We start from the raw sequence: 18,810 nt of genomic DNA, 5'->3' as shown, positions 1-18,810 counted from the left end.
TGCGCAAAAAAAGAGAGCATGTCATATTACACCAAAATACAGATACAGAAAGTTCAACTGGTCAACTCTCAGAACTCCTATATATCTTTGTCTTTCATACAGCTTGTTATTCCATTCAAAGATCGTCAGTAAAATGAATCGGAATTCGAGCAATAGACGAGGGCATTCACATTTCGTCAATTTTCGCAGGCTGGAAAACCGAAAATCGTTTCCTAGATAAGAACTGGATGCAGCAGCTCTTAGTAGCAATCACAAATAGCTTTTAATCACTGCAATGTCAAAAGGTACAAACAGTTTGGGGGGGGGGGGCCAAACGTATTACGCCACAAGAGTCTCAACCTCAGCTAGTCACCTTGCCTCAGCATCTGAAAGCAGTGCAGCGTAAACATTGAAGGTAACAATGCTAAGCACGAACTAACACAAGGCAAAATAATGATAATGATGAAAAAACTAGCAACGACGAGTTGAAAGCGGAGAGAGAGAGAGAGAGAGAGAGAGAGAGAGAGAGAGAGAGAGTGTTTCAAATTGTAGAATAAACGATGCTGTGAGAAATCTTCATCACAGAAGGCGACCAAGTATTTTTCAACAGTAACACACATTTCAAGATAAGCTGTGCAACTCTACGCCTAGTTACAGGCAGACAACATGACTAAAAGCTGGGGCTGAATTAATCAGCCAATTTACTGTAAAAGTGACAATCCAGATTGCATAAAGATTGACCTCAAGGAAGTGCAATAGGCCAAAGCCTGAGAACAAGGCCATACAAAGCCTCACAAAACACAAAGTACTTGTGGCAAATTGCCAACAGAATTACCAACATCCGTGAATCAGAAGATGAAATAAACACAAGTTTACAGAACATGCGTGATCTCTTTTTCTTGTATAAGATGCATTTTATGTGTTTTCAATATGGAAGGTGGGGTGGAGGACACGGGGCCGCCAATATGAGGACTCAACATAAAACATGATATCCAAAGCTCTCAAATGCTCTTAGAGGACGATTCACCACCCTCACAGAAAAACTCACCGTCCATAACTTTATGTTGTTTTACTGTCTGTTACGTACAAAAAGAAAGAAAAAAAGAAGAGAGAATGCTAAAACAGCCACTAGGCCATCAATAAGCTTGAAAAGTGTGTTCGTATATGTGAAAAGTGATGGGAGTGTGCATCTGGAATCTCATTATCTTAGTATTTTATTTATCATTTTTGACAGCACAGTGGACTGTTTCTATGCAAGACCCTAGCAAAAAGCATGTTTTACGGTTTCTCTTCTTTTCAGTTCAGAAGAAACCGCGGGGGCAGCGGTAATACTGTAGTAGGACTTGCGAAAAATATTCAATTGTCAAAAACTTACCGTTGCCCTGGTTGGAAGATACATCATCCCTGTTCTGCGGAACAAATTGTTCCAAAAACAGCTGAACCGTTCTCCAATAGTGATCACCACCAGCCAGCCATGTGTCCATATGCATGCCGGTTGGAAACTCCACAAAGGTACACCGCCTGTTATGTGCAGCTGCTTTAGCATACAGCATTTGCATGTGGACTGGAGGAACCATTTCATCTTGCAATCCAGAGAGGAAAAGGATTGGCTGTTTGATCTGCAGACGACACGGCAAACAACAGTGTGATGCACAAAAGACGTGAGCATACAAGAAGGCGGAAAGGTCAGAGATGGCGAAAGCAACATCAAAGTAAAAAAATCTCACTTAAGATATACCATTGAGACACCAAGGCAAATTTTTAAGCAGATAAATTATATTCTTAGTAGACCATAGGTAGGAAACATGTCGCTTTCAGGAATACTATAGAGGCAAATGTTTTACCACAGAAATAAAATTCTTAAAATCCAATCGAAGAGTAGATTACATATCCTGGCAGAGGTTCCAAGGATCGGATCAGATATGCAGTGTGTCTTGCAACACTTAGATATTACTACAGCAGTCTCCAAAGCATTATGCATGCAATAACAATATGTAAATTAAGATCACCAGTGGCGTTGTAAAATCATAGAGCGCGATAACTAAAGTTGAGAACAAAATGAAATTATGCTCTTCACAAGAATATAGCTGTCACTTTTCATTCTGTACACTGTTTCAGAAATGTCAATGCAATCCAATCTAAAAGGCTTACAAGATTACAGCAAGGGCATTACCGACTAGTTGCTCACCTGGCCAATGGTGTCAATCGTACTCCATGGAGAGCGGACAACAAAATTAAGAACCTTGGGAGTCTTTGAGCCACTACCTCCAATAAACCATTTCAGAAAGGGCAAAAGAACTCCAGCCATGTCCATAATAGATGTGAAAGTGTTCTCTAATATCAGCGCGGAAACCTGCTAAATCAGAAAATTAAACAATGATATACATTGGACAAGGGCATTTAGTAGATAGGTTGGCAATCATAAAAATGACATCAACAAAGAAATGAACTCCATGGCAGAAGAACTGATAGTGATCAAGCCACTTTCATGGTGATGTGATGGAGCCTCAGATTCTAAACTTATAGTGAACAAAAGGCAACACAAGCATACTAGGGCTCGAACATATCGACTAACTCACTCTCAAGAGAAAAGAAAATACAACTTCTTGACACATGAGAACTAGGAGGAAAAAGAATAGTAGTAACTAGCTTCTTGATCAACTAAGAACTTGGAGGAACTGAAATACATTCAGTCATCACATTCTCTGTGGCAAGGCAAAGTAAGTATTATTGTTGAAGGGAATCAAAGAATAATAATCACTTTGTTTGGTTTAGATTTTAGAAAGTTATTTTTGAGAGTTGGAGTGGTAATGAGTGGAGAGAGATAGAGAGAAAGATTTATTGAAAACTGTGCCGAGAGTTGAGAGTTACTCTCAAAAAGTCCATCCAAGCAAAGTGAAGATATTTCAATACCTCACATCAGAAATAAAGCATGAAGTTACCATTACTTTCTTCATTTCTTGAAAAAGTTAACAATTAAAAGGCATGTACAAGGTCGAGAAATTCATTTACAATTCAGCTTCTCATAAAAGGAAGGAAAGTTAGTACATTGGTCATTGGTGTTTGTGACACGAAAGAGAAAGGCTGTGATCTCCACTTGTTGAAAGGCAGCACATGCTCCTCCCAGCACTGAGGCAGAGGTTTTATTCACAGATTCACCTTCTCTACAAAAAGTGGAGTCGGGATGCCTAGTATAAACCTCAACATAGACCCCATTGTAAGTGGGAGCCTCGTGCATTGTGTAGTGTTGTATCACCAGTTGTCCCAAAAAATTAAAAAAGCTCGGACAGAGGTTTAACAATATTTATCAAGCTACATAACAACCTCCCTCATGGGCAACCCTCTGTGTCACGTGAAGATGCTGGCAAGAATCAGAATGGAGAAAAAGACATATTAAACACCAGCCAAAATAAAAATTGTTATTAGAGGTATACCTTTTCAGGGTTGTTTTTGGTAAGGACAGCCCCCACAGCACCCCCAAGTGACCTTCCAAAAACAACGATTCTAGAAGTGTCAATATCAGTCCTCTGAACCAGATGATCCAACGCAGCCTAATAAAAAATAAAGGCAAAGATGTCTGCCACAATATGAGAGAAATCAAAATGTCGAACGAACACAATATTAGATGACAATGGTACTGCAAAACAAACCTGAGCATCCTTTGTGATACCATGTTGAGAAGGGTAGCCATCACTAGCTCCATAACTGTATTCCAGTGAACAATGTGAACAAGTTTCCATTCAGGATCACCACAAGTCCAAATAATTCAATAGAACTCAGCTGCTAGAATCATATAAATGAGAGTAAAAGCACCAAAAACTTGTGAATTAGAAATGCAACCAGTGCATACCCCCTGTAGGAAAGCATGAAAACATTACATTGCAGTCTCTGTATCATTATGCGCACCATTTCAAGACGATGTGCAATATCTGCAGGAAGCAAGTAAAGGAGTCCAAAAGGAATAGGCCCCATCAAAACTTCATGGGCGCAGAAAATTACAGAATAAATAAAAACATGCAACATAACCGAATGCATATGTTCTGGAATACAACAAAAGGATACTGCCAGCATTTTCCTGGAAAAACAGAATAGTTGGACCTGCAAAAAACATGCACTACTTTCTGTTAAATTATTGTGAGGTGTCCCAACAATATATGCAGAAAGTGCAGACAAGAAAGATACCAAACAAAATTACCATAGGAAACGCCTAGCATGCAGTTTCCATTGCTGTGGTGGAGTAATAAGGAAGGTAGCGGCAAAAACTACACTCATGCAATCACAAGGGCACACACACATGCTGTGCATGCCATTGCAAATGACTTCCCGAGCTTGAGAGGTCATATGAAATTGTGCTTCCATAGGGTTTGGAACTTCAAACTAGTGTTTTTTCAAAATCAAGCAAAAACAAACCCCAGTTCACCAAAAATCACTTCCAATGCAGCTTTAGGATATAAACTGCACTCATTTCCCATTCCACTGACCACAACAAATTCATGAACAGTGAGCCCCAAGAACGTAATGAGTTACTCAAAACAGAAAATAAACCCTAATGCACCAAAATCGCTTCTTCAAAATTGAAGTCTTCATTTGCAACTTCACTGTCCACAACAAGCTCATGAACAGTAAGCCCTAAGTCCACAACGAACCAAACAAAAAACAAACCCTATTCTACCTAAAATCGCTTCTACTGCCACTGTAGAAACTAGAAACTAAATTCAACTCTTAATTTCGGATTCCGCAGACCACAACAAGCTCCTGAATGATGATCCCTAAATCCACAACCAACCATACAGAAACAAACCCCAATTCACTACAAATCGCTAACGACCTCGGAATCAAAATTACACTCTTCATTCCCAATTTCACTTACCACAACAAGCTCATGAACACTGATCCCTAAGTCCACAATGAACCATACAGGGAAAAACCCTAGTTCACCACACTTATGACCTTAGAATCCAAATTGAAGTCTTCATTTCCAATTTCACTGACCGCAACAAGTTCACGAATAGTGAGCCGGGCCCTAAGTCCAAAACGAACCAAACAGCAAAAAAAACCTATCCCTCCTAAAATCGCTTCTACCCCTACTGTAGAAACTAAATTACACTCTTCATTCCCAATTTCACTTACCGCAACAAGCTCATGAACACTGATCCCTAAGTCCACAACGAACCATACAGTGAAAAACCCTAGTTCACCACAAAACGCTTATGACCTTAGAATCCAAATTGAAGTCTTCATTTCCAATTTCACTGACCACAACAATCTCGTGACCAGTGAGCCAGGCCCTAACTCCAAAACGAACCAAACAGCAAAAACAATATGTAAATAGCAAAAACAATACAAATCGCTAACGACCTCAGAATCAAAATTACACTCTTCATTCCCGATTTCACTTACCACAACAAGCTCATGAACACTGATCCCTAAGTCTACAACGAACCATACAGTGAAAAACCCTAGTTCACCACAAATCGCTTACAACCTTAGAATCCAAATCGAACTCTTCATTTCCAATTTCACTGACCACAACAAGCTCGTGAACAGTGAGCCAGGCCCTAACTCCAAAATGAACCAAACAGCAAAAATACCCTGTCCCTCCTGAAATCGCTTCTATCCCCAATGTTTAAACTAAATTCAACTCTTAGTTTCCAATTTCACTGACCACAACAAGCTCACAAACACTGATCCCTAAGCCCCCAAACTATACAGTAAAAACCCCCTAATTCACGACAAATCGAACAGAACATAAACCCTAATTCACTGATACAAATACTTTATAAATGCGAAATATCATAAACCAAAACTGATCGCTACAAATACACTGTACTAAGATTATACTGTATTTGCTACAAATCGCTAACGACCTTAGAATCAAAATTACACTATTCATTTCCAACTCATAAACACTGAGTCTAAGTCCCCAACAAAGCACACAGTAAAAAATCCCAAATTCACCACAAACTGTTTACGACCTTAGAATATAAACTGAACTCTCCATTTCCAATTTCACTGGCCACAACAAGCTCATGAACAATGAGCCCTGAGTCCAAAACAAACCCTATTCCACCTAAGACCGCTTCTACCCAATTCAGAAACTGAATTCAACTCTTAATTTCCAATTTCACAGACCACACCAAGCTCATGAACACTGATCCCAGTCCACGACAAACAATACATTTAAAATGCCTAATTCACCACAAATCGCTTGCGACCTTATAATCTAAATTGCACTCTTCCTTTCCAACTTCACTTACCACAACAAGCTCGTAAACACTGAGCCTAAGTCCACAACCATCCATAAAGTAAAAATTCCCAAATTCACCACAAACTGCTTGTGACCTTAGAATCTGAATTTCACTCTTCATTTCCAACTTCACTGACCACAACAAGCTCATGAACCATCCCCAACTCCACAACAAACAATACCTTTCAAAAGCCTAATTCGCCAGAAATCGCTTGCAACCTTATCATCTGACTAGAACTTGTTGGGTCGTGACCCGACCCCCTCAAATCCGCACCCCCAAGCACAAGCACGCAAACAAACCAAGCACATAAACACGAGAGATATCCGAGCAAAAACTCCACTATGTATATAACACACATACATAAAGTATGAAAAAACCTCACCGGGATAGCCACAAACCGGCTTCCCCACTCCTCTCTCTCTCTCTCCCTCACTCCGGTGGCTCTCTGACAGTCTCTTCGGGCATCTCCGAGGAGCCCCGCTCCCCCCGGGGGAGCTCTACGCTCACACTCACTCTTGCCCTCTCTCTGTCTCAGCACACACACACCACCACTGGCGAAAGGCAGTCCAAAATAGGGAGAAAAGCCAAGGGGTTTTATCCCATACACTCACACCCACTCCACTTGGGTGTACTCCAACAGAACTCTCTTCATTTCCAATTTCACTGGCCAGATAAACCCTAATTCACTGGTACTAACGCGATTTCAGAATGCACAGAAGCTTAAACCTAAATTGGATCGCTACATCTACAGTTCAAAGATATTTGTACATATATTACGCATGTATATATATATATATTATATATATATATATATATATATAGAGAGAGAGAGAGAGAGAGAGAGAGAGAGAGAGAGAGAGAGAGAGAGAGAGAGAGAGAGACCTGTGCAGTCGGGGAAGAGCTTGATGAACCAAGAGTGGAGGCGGACACCGTCGGAAGATCTGAGCCACACGTCTTCGTAGCTGAGGCGGAGACGAGCGGGGGTGATCGGGTAGGACTTGGTGAGACCAGGCAACACCGGCACGTAGACTAGCCGCTCCTGGAACGCCACCAGTAACGCTATCCCGGCCACCACTATGCCTCCCACCCCGTACAGAAACACGTTCACGTACGACACCATTTCTCCAATTCTCAATTCTCTACTCTCTCTCTCTCTCTCTCTCTCTCTCTCTCTCTCTCTACCTCGCTATGAATGCATCGATTGCGATGCTTTTGCTCGGGAAGGAAAGGAAAAGGAGGTGAAGAGAAACGTGGTAGGAAATTCAATTCAATTTAATTCCTGGCGAAGAGTTATAGGGAGAAAAGCTGTTACTTTTCCGGTGAAACGAGGTCGTCTTGTTGGGTTGACACTTGGAAAGTGACACTGGAACAGTTGTTTTTACCTACCCTTTTTCGATTTTAAACTTGATCAAGTCCCGGCGTAATCTCATCCGTCCATTTGTGCAATTGAAAATTGAAATATGTTTTCAATTTTAATCGGTCAAAAATAAGTGTTAGCAGTCGCAATTGTTCTTCAATCCGATCCGTCCAGAATACTTTTAAACTCGCGCAATTTAGCGCCTTAAATCTTCTTTACGGAATGCTCCGTAAAGAAGATTTCCTCTTTTATTAATCCCAGTATTATGGAATGATGATTGAACCAAGAGGGTAGGAAACGGTTCAATGATGATTTAGCTGTACTGGGAAAACAAATAGAAAATCCCAAAAATTTATTAGAATGAAGGGCGATTAGTTTTTGTCATTTCATGGTTTGGATTTTTATTTTTGGTCAGGTGCTCGATTTATAATTAGAAGAAAAATTGTACCCATCAAGTGTGAATATCCTTTTAAGAAACAGCTAGAGTAAACTTATAAATTTAACTCGTTGATATATGATTTGAACCTCATCGTATCATATGATCACAATCCCAGAATATATAGCGGTTTGTCTATTCATACTTAGAGCTGGTTCATAACTTTCAGGGGTCGGGAGTGAATTCTTTAAACGAGACACACTCTATATTTTTTCATACAAAGGCTGGTCAACAAAGATTTTCATAAAAAAATTCATTACAAAATATTTACCATTACAAAAATTGAATTGGACATATTTTGAGTAAAGAATGCTTAGAGTAAATATTTTTTGACCTAATATATATATAGGGGTTTTTAGAATTTAGAAACCCCATTTTTTAACTTTTTTTCTGGAGACACAAAGCTTAGACTTCTTTGGTTTCTCTCATAAGTCGGCTCTATCTATCCCAAGAAAACATATGATCACAATCTGGTGATATTTCTCCATAAAATCTCTGGACCAATCATGATGGAGGAAAAGCATTTAGGAAACCAAAGTTTTGAAATTAAATGGGGTTCCCACTAGTATATATGCAGATAATCCCTGGACTAATAATGATGGGGGAAAACATTAGGAAACCAAAGTTTCGAAGTTAAATACCATCATTTTTTTAGCACGGGTTCCCACTAATATATGTAAATATCATTTCTTTCCCCTACAAAGTCATAACTACACATAAATGCACAACTGTACTCTTGACCTCTGATCAAGTACCTCAAACAATGTAAAATACATTTTTCTCTATTTTGAAGAGAAAAATCACGAAAAACTTGTTTGCACTAGATTAGGTAAAAGAAGAGGTAAAACCAATTTGTGAATAGTTCTTAGTTATTTTTACCTAAGAAATATTCATACTCTTTTCTTTTTTTATTGTTTCTTTTCTCTCTCCTTCCGCCTTTCTCCTCTCTTTATTTTTAATATTGGAAAAAGAAAAAAAAATAGATGATAGGTAAAATAAATTGTGTTGGTGTAGTTGTGAAAGAAAAGTTGATAGCTAAAATAGAATTGAGAACTGTTCACAAGGTAGTTTACATTTACACTGGTAAACTTGCTCTAATAGGGTTGCTATGGGTACATCAAACATTGTACAAATAGCGCATTTGAACAAATTTACATAAATGTGTGGAACCGCAATGTGTCGTCCCACACGTTTATGCGCGTATAAGTGTGCAAGCATGGTGTGGTTATATACTTTTTGTTTCTTTCCATTACCCTTGGCTTCGTTCAATTATTAGGGGAATATTGTCTGGAAAATTGGTTTTCTAGAAAAGTGAAGTGAGGTAAAGTAAAAAAAAACGAAATTTATTTTCCTGTGTGTTTTCTTTTGACAGGAAATCTTGTAGGAAAATAAAAATTTATTCATTTTTTCAAAACTTATTTTGCAGAAAAGTATTTCCATTGAAAAGTCAAAGCTGGTGGGTCTTAGGCCCCGTTCCAGAAAGCCGGATAAGTACTTATTTTTTAAGAAGGCAATTTCAAGCTCCAAAATAATGGGCTTATTGAAATATAAAAATATGCAATATGGATCTTGTTTAAGAGATCTCAATGAGATCTTTAATATGGTGCAAAAAAATTTGAAAATTTATTTTTCGTTTACATTATTTTTTAGTTTGAAAATGTGAAATAAGTACTTATTTTTTAAGAAGGTGTTCTAAATACTCCTTTCCCTTTCTCTCTCTAAAAAATCCCCTCTTTCTCCAGGCGACCAAAACCTTATCTCTTCAGCTTGGGGGAGGGGGCTGCCGCCTCCTCCTCCCTCCTCCCCCCTCTCTCCATCTCCTCCTCTTCTCCTCTCCGTTTGGTGTATCTATTTCAGGCTGGTTTGGTAAGTGGTTCTGAGTTCTAGGCATTCAGTTTCTTGGTGCTCGGGCTTCCGGCCGGAGTTCGGTGGACTTGTTTTCGTCCAGAATCAGCCTTTTCCTCTCAGATCCGGTGAATGGTGGCCGGCGTCGAGGTAATAATGGGGTGTTGGGGTTAGGGTTTTCCCTTTCTGGAAGGGTTTTGTTTTGGTTTTGTTTTCACTGGTTGTTTTTTCAGTCCGGCTTTGTTTTCGGTCTGGGTTTCCCCCAGATCCGGAGGGTGCGGTGGTGGGCAAATAACTTTGCGTTTGTTTTGCCGGCGTTTTGGTTTTGGATTACTGTATTGGGGATGATAGGTTTCACTGTGCTGCACTGATCACTACGATTAGGGTTTTGTTTCTCGAAGGGAATTATTGTCTGGATTCATACTCTACGTGTCCCGACCCTGCCTTTGAGTAAGTGGCGGTGTGAAAAGGTTCCTGGTCTTAGGCTACAATTAGTCCTTCCTGCTCTTCTTGTTGTTCCTTTTCGTGGTTTTGTTTTGAAATTTGTAGATGCCGTATGACGTTTTATTTATAAATGTGCGGATCAAAAAAAAAAAAGTGTTCTAAAATGGGCTCTTACAAACCTGATAACAACACGTGAAAAATTATAGAAAAAATTGATTTTTCCATCATTTCGTATCATTTCCATATAACTGAAACAAAGTTCATTGGGCTTTGTAAACATAGTTTTGACTACTCAAGGTTTTCTAATCCTCAAGGCTGTCAGCGTCGTAATTGGCATCGAACTTTGGGTCCAAAACGAATCCTATTCTTCTCTCCCAAAAATGGCCCAGGCCCAAAAGCCAGCTCTCTCTCTCCATTGCCGCAAAAGCTCAAACACAAATCAACCCGCCAAACCACCAACTGTCGCAGCCGGTTCCATCTCCGGTTACCTGTCAAAAGGGGAGCCATTAAAAACATCATAAAGAGGACAAACATCTTCCACCCTCTCTTCTCCCTCCTCAACCCCAGACCACCAACCGCATCAGAATTTTGGACCCATTCCAAATCCACAAACAAATACAAAATCCATCAGATACCATATACAGACTGTGTGTATAAATACTTTCTCCATCAAGCTCGTTCGTAATTTGATTCCTTTTTTCCCCATTTGGTTCCATTCTTTTTTTGGGTTTTTGACTTGTAGTTATTGAATTTCCAGGAATCTGGGTGTTTCTGAGCGTGATTTATGGTGGGGCATTTAAGTGCCTGACCCAGAAGGGCACACTGATGCCTCGTTATCTGCAGTTAATTCCAAGCTCAATCCTCCATCATTTACTGATTTCTTGCCTTTCAGAGGTCCCAATTTCTATACGTATATAGTAGTATTTTTGCATCCATACATGACTCTGTGAAAGCATTGGGTTGATTATGTATCTAATGGTGCAGGCGTTTCGAACGAGCTCATAAACTCCTAATCCATCTCTGTACGTAGACATATAAACTAAACGCATTAGGGTTTGTGTTATCGGCTACTGGAGAAGAGAGAATGCTGACGTGTGTAGCTCGCCCGAAGCAACCCGGCGGCGATGAGTCGCTTCATCAACCTGAGGAAGTCGACCGCCATGACTCGGCAAGTAGCAAGCAAGCCATCAAATCTCTCACCACTCAGGCAATTCCTCTCTCTCTCTCTCTACACTACATATCTACACTACATACATCTAGGAACCACGTAGAAGTCAAATGCTTCTTGCTTGATTGTTCAATGTGTTATTTGTTTCTTGTTTAATTGTTCTTCGCGCACTGTTCTGAATAATTTGCAGATAAAGGACATGGCATTGAAGGCATCAGGAGCATATCGGACCTGTAACCCGTGTGCTGCGGCGCCACCGATTCAGCACCAGAACAGCAAGGGCTACGCTGAGTCGGAGTCGTCGGAGAGGTTCCGGTGGTCGTACCGCCGCACGGCTAGCTCGAGCTCGAGCTCGTCGAGGCAGTGGGGGAAGGAGCTGGAGGCGCGGCTGAAGGGCATATCGAGCGGCGAGGCGACGCCGGCGTCGGCGAGCGGGCGCCGGGTCGACCCGATCGTGTTCGTGGAGGAGAACGAGCCGAAGGAGTGGGTCGCTCAGGTGGAGCCCGGAGTTCTCATCACGTTCGTTTCGATGCCACGTGGCGGCAACGATCTCAAGCGCATCCGGTTTAGGTAACTGATTCTGTTTTTTGACGGTCCTGATCTTCTTACGTGTCATTCGGACGTGTCTTCAGTGTTTAATACTGTAAGTGGGTTTATTTTATTCTTCTTTTTATTTTTTTAATAACCGGATGTCCGGACAAGTTTGCGCATCTTGAGTAATTTCGGAGCACTGAAGTTAATGATTGAACAAACTCTCTAATGGCTAAGGTTTAAAATGTTTAACCTCCGTAGAATTCGAATATACGACCCAAAGGAGGAGAAGCACGTATTAATTTTTCTATACCTACTTGCTCAAAACCCTTTGGGTTTTTTTTTTTAAATGGGTTTAATTAGTGTGGCACTTTGATAATTTGATTTGTAGGCGCCTAACCACCTATTCCTTTTATCATCTTTTTTCTTTTTCCCCTAGAGTTTTCAATGAATATAGATTTGGCATGCTTACCATCATACCATGGTAGTTGATATGCATTATTATTTCTTGAAACATTTTCACTGACGAAAGTGCCCCTCGGGCATGTTGTACGGATGCATGAATGCTTAGTTCAATATGAGAAATGTCCCAAACATAGCTTTTAAGTGGGACCCTGCTAGTGAAAGGAGGGTAGGCGTAAACTGACTCAAACGCCTGGTTATCAAAAAAAACACAACTTTTGGAAGAATTCTTATGTTCATTGACAAATTAAGGTATTTTAGGTTAATAGTGATATTCTTAGAGTTATCAGGTTCTTTTGTTGGAGTAAAGCAGCACATAAGGCTACATCTTCATGTATGATAGCGGGTTTGTGTTGTATTTTCGTTTCTGTGTGTCATAATAAATGGCGGTTTACACTTTTGGGACAAATATAGATACTGTATGCTCCCCTACCAAGAAACACAATAAAATGCTACCCTAGAACAATTACCAATAGTCTTGCTAAAAATGTAGTATTAACTATTAAGATTGATTTCAGATTTGGCTCCCTGTGTAGATATTTGCATGTAAGATTTTGGATCCGTGTCTAGGTCCACCTTATAGAAAAAGGTGTCTCCAAAGTACGGAACCGTAACGTGGGAGCTCCATCCAAACAGAGCCTTAGAAACTGCTGCTCATTTCAAAAGTTTCCTGGGTTGGTGGTAATTTTACTCGCCCACTATCACAAAGTAATGGATCCAAAATGGGTGTCTTTCTGAAAGTCCAAAAGGAGAACTCATTGCAACTTCTCAGTGGGGTGTGCTTTGATTGTGTTGGTGAAGGCTTTTACCAAGTGTTGCTGTCCTGTCGGGTATTGGTCTCTTGCCATCTTTTTCAATCTCCATCACGCCTAATTCCTTGCCTTGTCACCTTTTGACTGTTTGTTGTCATTTTGTTTGGCAATACTAACAAAGGACCACATGGTATCCGCATCCTCTCTCATTAACAAGGGACAATGCTATGGAGCTTTCACATTATTATTTTTCCTTTGGTTTGACCTTCAGGGTGTTAGGGTCAGCTTACGCGCACCTCGACTAATTCTCTCCGGTTCTATCAAAGGCAAACCACTCATGCTTGACTTCGAGATGTGAACTTTGATCAATTGTGTAAGGAGCAAACCAACCGAACTACCGGAGCTTTCACATTCTTGTTCTCCAGTCAGGGCTATATAGCTCTATTCCAAATTTCCTATGTAGTAGGTGCGTGTTTTTTTTCACTCATCAGTTGGGTGATGACAAAGGGGGACCTGAAAATGGGACAACCAATTCACATTCATGTTTAGCAAGATTAAAATAGCAACGATTCTCATACTGTTGCAATGTCATGTTAGGTCCTAGGCACCCATGGGAAAACACAAATCCATCTGCAAGGCAAATTTGTATTATTTTGTTGGTAACTAATGAAGGACTGCCTAGATTCCCATCCTTATGGCTATGTATGCAGGCTAGCTATGTACATATAAGTCAATTCAACCCACTTAATAAGTTACTATACTATACCTTATTATATATGGCTCTGAAAGTTCGTCATCGAATCGTCCCTAATAATTAGCTATGGTTTTGATTTCAACCCCTAATTCTTAGTAGTTCTTAGGGCCCTAGTTCTTTTGTATAGATGTATAGTTGTAGTTTTTCTTCCATTTGTGCACTAAGATTCTAAAATTGTCATGAATGAATTTTTAAGAAAAGTTTTGCTCCACCGAATGAAAATTCTTACTCCACCCAAGCTCCATGGGCCCATGGAGCTTTCACATCCTGTTTTATTTATTTATTTTAATCACGCTTTCACATCCTGATTCAACAGGACAACCTAGCAGGATTTGTATTGTTTGTCACTTACAAAGTAGGGTGATAACAGAAGCGGGCCTGAAATGGGGCTACTACAAGGGACAAGGCAATGGGGCTGTCAGATTTGTCTGTTTACTAAGAAATATAAGATGACACAATTCTGATTTGATTGCATTGTCATAAGCATCCGCAGGAAATTCTTATTGCATTTACAGAGTGCATTTTGTATATTTGATTGATGATCTTGGAATCATGACTCTTGTCCACAAGGGATTAAGGCCAAAGTTAATGAATGAAGAATCTTATGGCTTTCGTCGACACCCCTTGGGAGATTCTTAAACCAAAAATAACATATATCCGCCACATGATATTGTTTGTGTGATTTGGTTGTGTCATGAGGAACGTAATTAAGTATGTCGTTGCTGCTTTGTTAAGGAATGAGATACCCACTAAGCAAAGTCATTGCAAGTATATCATATTCCTTCCACTAAAGGCAATTAAGGTTTTGGCTTTATAGTAGGCACTCCTTTTGTCAATAAAAGTTTTCCAGTGGGTCCAATTTAGTGGACAGACACTTAAAAATAGTAACAGTTATATATAAATTACCTAGTAGGATGATTAGGAGTTCCTCGTAATTATTGGTTAAGTAATAGGCCTGAATCACTTTAACAATGTGTTAAAAAAATATTATTTCACATGGATTTAATCAAATATTTTCAAATTTGGCGGCCTTCTTGCCCTTGAGTTTCGGACTAGGTACTTTTGGTGATCATCCCCGCCATTTGATTGCCTCACCTTTTTTCGCATGAATAGTGGAGACAATCGACATTTTTTAAGTTATTCTCTCACTTGTCCATTATTTTGACAAACTTAGCCAAGACTTTTGATGGCAAGTTTATATCTGTTGATTAGCCGAGAAATGTTCAACAAATGGCAAGCCCAAAGATGGTGGACAGAGAATTATGACAGGGTAATGGAACTTTATAATGTGCAGAGATTAAGCCGCCAAGCTTTTCCGCTTCCAACCACTCCCAAATCCGAAGATGAGGTGTGCTCTTGAATCTGTGCTTCACTACGGAACTAACGTTGAATATAAATCCTCAATGGCCATTTAAGAGCATCTCAAATAGGTCAATAGCAAAATGAGTAGCTATTGCTGTGTTTTAGCAACAAATAGTGTTAAAATGCTATATCTTACTATTGTTGCTCCAACGGTGCAAGTGCTATTTCTCCTATTTGTTGCACATAATGTATAGTTGAGTTGCTATATGAGGGTAACATGATGGGAAAGGCTCTGCAAATAAGCATGGTAAATTACAGCAATAGTTATTTCTTTTGTCAAATTTGCCACAAGACATAGCTATAATACCATGTGTTTTAGCTTGTCACGGGAGATGGAAATTTGCAACTTCATGCTAAAATATAGCAATAGTAACCCATGCCATGTAGAAGCTCTAACGTGTCATCACTTGTAGCATAAATTCAAAGGGTATATCTTCATTTAATGGTCTTACGTCATATCCTGCATTTACAGTGTCAAAAAATTGAGTCAGCTGAAGACAGCCCAATTACACCGGCACTGAGCAGAGAACGCCTACCTCGTACTATGTATAGACCCATGGGAACTGGAATGAGTGTTTCATCCTCAGATTCACTTGACCACCATCCAATGCAATCACGCTACAACTATGACTCCGGACTGACCACCTCAACACCAAAACTATCGAGCATTAGTGGAGCAAAGACTGAAACATCATCAATAGATGCTTCAATAAGGACTAGCTCATCAAGAGATGCAGATCGCTCTGGAGAGCTATCCGTTAGCAATGCCAGTGATCTAGAGACTGAATGGGTTGAGCAGGATGAACCAGGGGTTTATATTACGATCAGAGTACTGCCTGGTGGCAAAAGGGAACTCAGACGTGTCAGATTCAGGTTAGTTTTCTGTGTAAGCACTTATATCAATTTTGTTTTAGCGGGCATACCTTGTTCTAGTATCCTAGTAAAGATGGTGCTAGATCCAAGGACTCCTGAAATTTCCAGAAAACTCTTTGCTTATTACTAGGGAGTCATATATATGATAATCACAAAACTCCAAAGGCTCGCACCCCAAAGTGGTGAATCCTAAATCCTCTCATGAAGGAGCTTTGCTGCGTAATGCTGGTGAATGGTGATTGAGTGTAATAAGTTTTCCTAGACAAGCTCTATTGTGCTGGTTGACAGCCCAGCAATGAACCCACACTCTGCTTTTCAGCTCGCATAAATGAAAAATGTAGTTTAAGCCATCTGGTAGAGAATGAACATCATGTCTCTTGTTTTCCATATTGCTTTGTTCAGTAATTGAGTTGAATGAATCGTCGCAATGATTCCTCATTTGAAGGAGGCAAGTCAAGGTGCAAATTTGCAGCCTTCTATGTTGATGGCAGAACTAAGATGGAAGAAACATACTAATCTGTTTTCTTAAAAACGCTGCTCAGTTTGTCAGACAATCATAAACATGTCAATGTGGCAGTGTCAATGGGTAGGGTAAATTGTTATCAAACCCAATTTCTAATTCTGGATAGATGAGAAATCAAATAAGGTTTGATGATTTAAGCGGGCGACCCACTGTTTTACACCAGCTGACCAGCATATACTACCTCAACAAGGGGGGTCATTTTACAGTTGAACTGTCAAATGCCTTATATGTTTCCTATTAGGATAGAAAGGAGAAGTCAAGTGAACTTGCGTTGCGTGTTGGTAGCTTACGCGAAAGTTGGTCAGCGGTGGTACTAAATCTACTGTAAAAAGTAGGTCCCTTGAGCCATCAGCGGCGTGGTACTAAATCTACTGTAAAAAGTAGGTCGCTTGAGCCATTGCTGCAGATTATTTGTAACTTCTATAGAGAATTTAGAGAGAGAGAGAGAGAGAGAGAGAGAGAGAGAGAGAGAGATTGATTGTGAAATGATTTGTCACTCGGTGAATTAGGTATTAGAGAACAGATACATTTGATGCGCTAAAGATGATCCGTCCCGGTGGAACTTTCTCTTCTGCAGTAGAAATACAATTGGCTTTCAATGCAGTCAGTTGCTTACTCTCAAGTCTAACCATAACTACTTGACAATGCCGCGTGTGAGTCACTTTGGGAGTCAAACTGAGTTTGGTGAATTTCTTGCAGCTGCCGTAGTCTTGGATTAGGAAAACTCTGGTGCAGTGTGTGTGGCTGCCCCCACATCACGTGAGTGTTTGTGTAACTGTTTGTGCAGTGCGTGGTTGTAGCATAGTTTACATTCTCCTTTTTTAGGTTTAGGAACAAGTTTGACATAGGGAGTTAAAGGGCTTTATTCGTGCCCAATGTCTAGGCCAATAAACTGATGTTCGTTACCAAACATGACTCTAAAGTGTTTCAGCTTTCGGAATGCACTAATTAGAAATTTAACTTGGAAATGAAATTTCATAGCTTATGCTGCTTTTTCCCCTCCCCCCTCCTTTACCTGTCCAGTGTCTCAAGTTAAAGGCGAAAATCATGAAGCATGGTAAAAATACTTTTGCTCGCTCCTCCTTAATCCTGTTTTGTATTGTTGTCTGTGACCGTATTGAGTTCTCGCTCTAAATTTCATTTGGGTTTGCAGTCGAGAAAAGTTTGGGGAGGTGCATGCTAGACTCTGGTGGGAGGAGAATCGAACCAGGATACACAGACAATACTTGGATCGACTCTGTGACTAGATGGTTTCAAGTAGTTTTTGGTCTGGTGATAGAGGAAGTGGTTCCTTCACCGTAAGTTCTTCTTTGTGATTCCCATTGAAGTTTCTTCTTCAAGACCATGACAAGATGCTGCTAGCACCTTTATATTATTTGTGAAGAGTTGCATTCATATTGGAGGCGTCCAGGGTTCTCAGTTACTTCTAAACACCACCACCCCCCCCCCCTTCCTCTCTCTCTCTCTCTCTCTCTCTCTCTCTCTCTGCATCATCCTTGTGATGTAGAAATGCTTACTGCAAAAGAATATGAGTTCTGTATTTGGAGTTTTATTGGGTATACAAGTTGAAGACGAGTACTGGATTTTGACCTGCAAACTATGTGAAAGGGAAACTTATTCACTGGCTCTGCGCAATCTCGGTTTGTCTAAAAGTATTTTGAACGGTCGATATTGAGCGCCATAAATTTTATTTATGGCTCCTCCGCAAATAAGATTTTCTTAATTAAGACATGCATATCTCTTTTGCCTTTCGGCTGTTGAATTGTATGAGACCAAAAAATGTTAAAGCATCCAACTCCAAATTAATTGGCAAAAAGTGGAGAGGCCGCCCAGGTTTATATACTAATTTTGGAGAAGATAATTAACCAATGTGAGACAAATCCCAACACTCTCCCGCAAGGTGCGACCCCCGACTCGCACGTGGAGAGGTAAACAAATGATCCATATAACATTTGGATCACAACAAATAACGGTGCACTTGTGACACAAGTAAGGGGAATAAATTCTCTGAAACTTTAGTTCTGATACCATGTTAAAGCATTTAACTCCAAACCAATTGGCAAAAAGTGGAGAGGC

General features: G+C 40.1%; 2 protein-coding genes across 11 annotated transcripts; one reads left to right on the top strand and one right to left on the bottom strand.

Moving 5' to 3' along the window:
• On the bottom strand, positions 1-7,575 carry LOC131325363 (alpha/beta hydrolase domain-containing protein WAV2). 4 transcript variants are annotated; one of them, XM_058357583.1, is made up of 8 exons: positions 7,110-7,575; positions 4,042-4,077; positions 3,830-3,908; positions 3,630-3,684; positions 3,414-3,530; positions 2,168-2,332; positions 1,355-1,598; positions 1-365 (listed from the first exon to the last, which is right to left on the bottom strand). In XM_058357583.1, the coding sequence occupies exons 1-8, from the start codon at positions 7,345-7,347 to the stop codon at positions 349-351; spliced, it is 951 nt and encodes a 316-aa protein (XP_058213566.1). In that variant the 5' UTR covers positions 7,348-7,575; the 3' UTR covers positions 1-348. The 4 variants fall into 4 exon arrangements, with proteins under 4 accessions (XP_058213566.1, XP_058213565.1, XP_058213564.1 ...); XM_058357582.1 differs by having other exon boundaries at positions 1-269; XM_058357581.1 differs by having other exon boundaries at positions 2,168-2,335; positions 7,110-7,486.
• A 3,148-nt stretch (positions 7,576-10,723) lies between these two features.
• LOC131325362 (protein Brevis radix-like 4) lies at positions 10,724-18,463 on the top strand. 7 transcript variants are annotated; one of them, XM_058357576.1, is made up of 7 exons: positions 10,724-10,956; positions 11,067-11,151; positions 11,294-11,516; positions 11,668-12,047; positions 15,189-15,324; positions 15,811-16,211; positions 17,888-18,463. In XM_058357576.1, the coding sequence occupies exons 3-7, from the start codon at positions 11,394-11,396 to the stop codon at positions 17,979-17,981; spliced, it is 1,134 nt and encodes a 377-aa protein (XP_058213559.1). In that variant the 5' UTR covers positions 10,724-10,956; positions 11,067-11,151; positions 11,294-11,393; the 3' UTR covers positions 17,982-18,463. The 7 variants fall into 7 exon arrangements, with proteins under 7 accessions (XP_058213559.1, XP_058213556.1, XP_058213562.1 ...); XM_058357573.1 differs by having other exon boundaries at positions 11,067-11,203; XM_058357579.1 differs by having other exon boundaries at positions 10,724-10,960.
• The last annotated feature ends 347 nt before the right edge of the window (positions 18,464-18,810 follow it).

Source organism: Rhododendron vialii, chromosome 5a, assembly GCF_030253575.1.
Source record: "Rhododendron vialii isolate Sample 1 chromosome 5a, ASM3025357v1".
In the NCBI taxonomy this organism is placed as follows: Eukaryota; Viridiplantae; Streptophyta; class Magnoliopsida; order Ericales; family Ericaceae; genus Rhododendron; species Rhododendron vialii.
The sequence above is the reverse complement of the archived record's forward strand: the minus strand, read 5'-3'. Positions and strand labels throughout refer to the sequence as shown.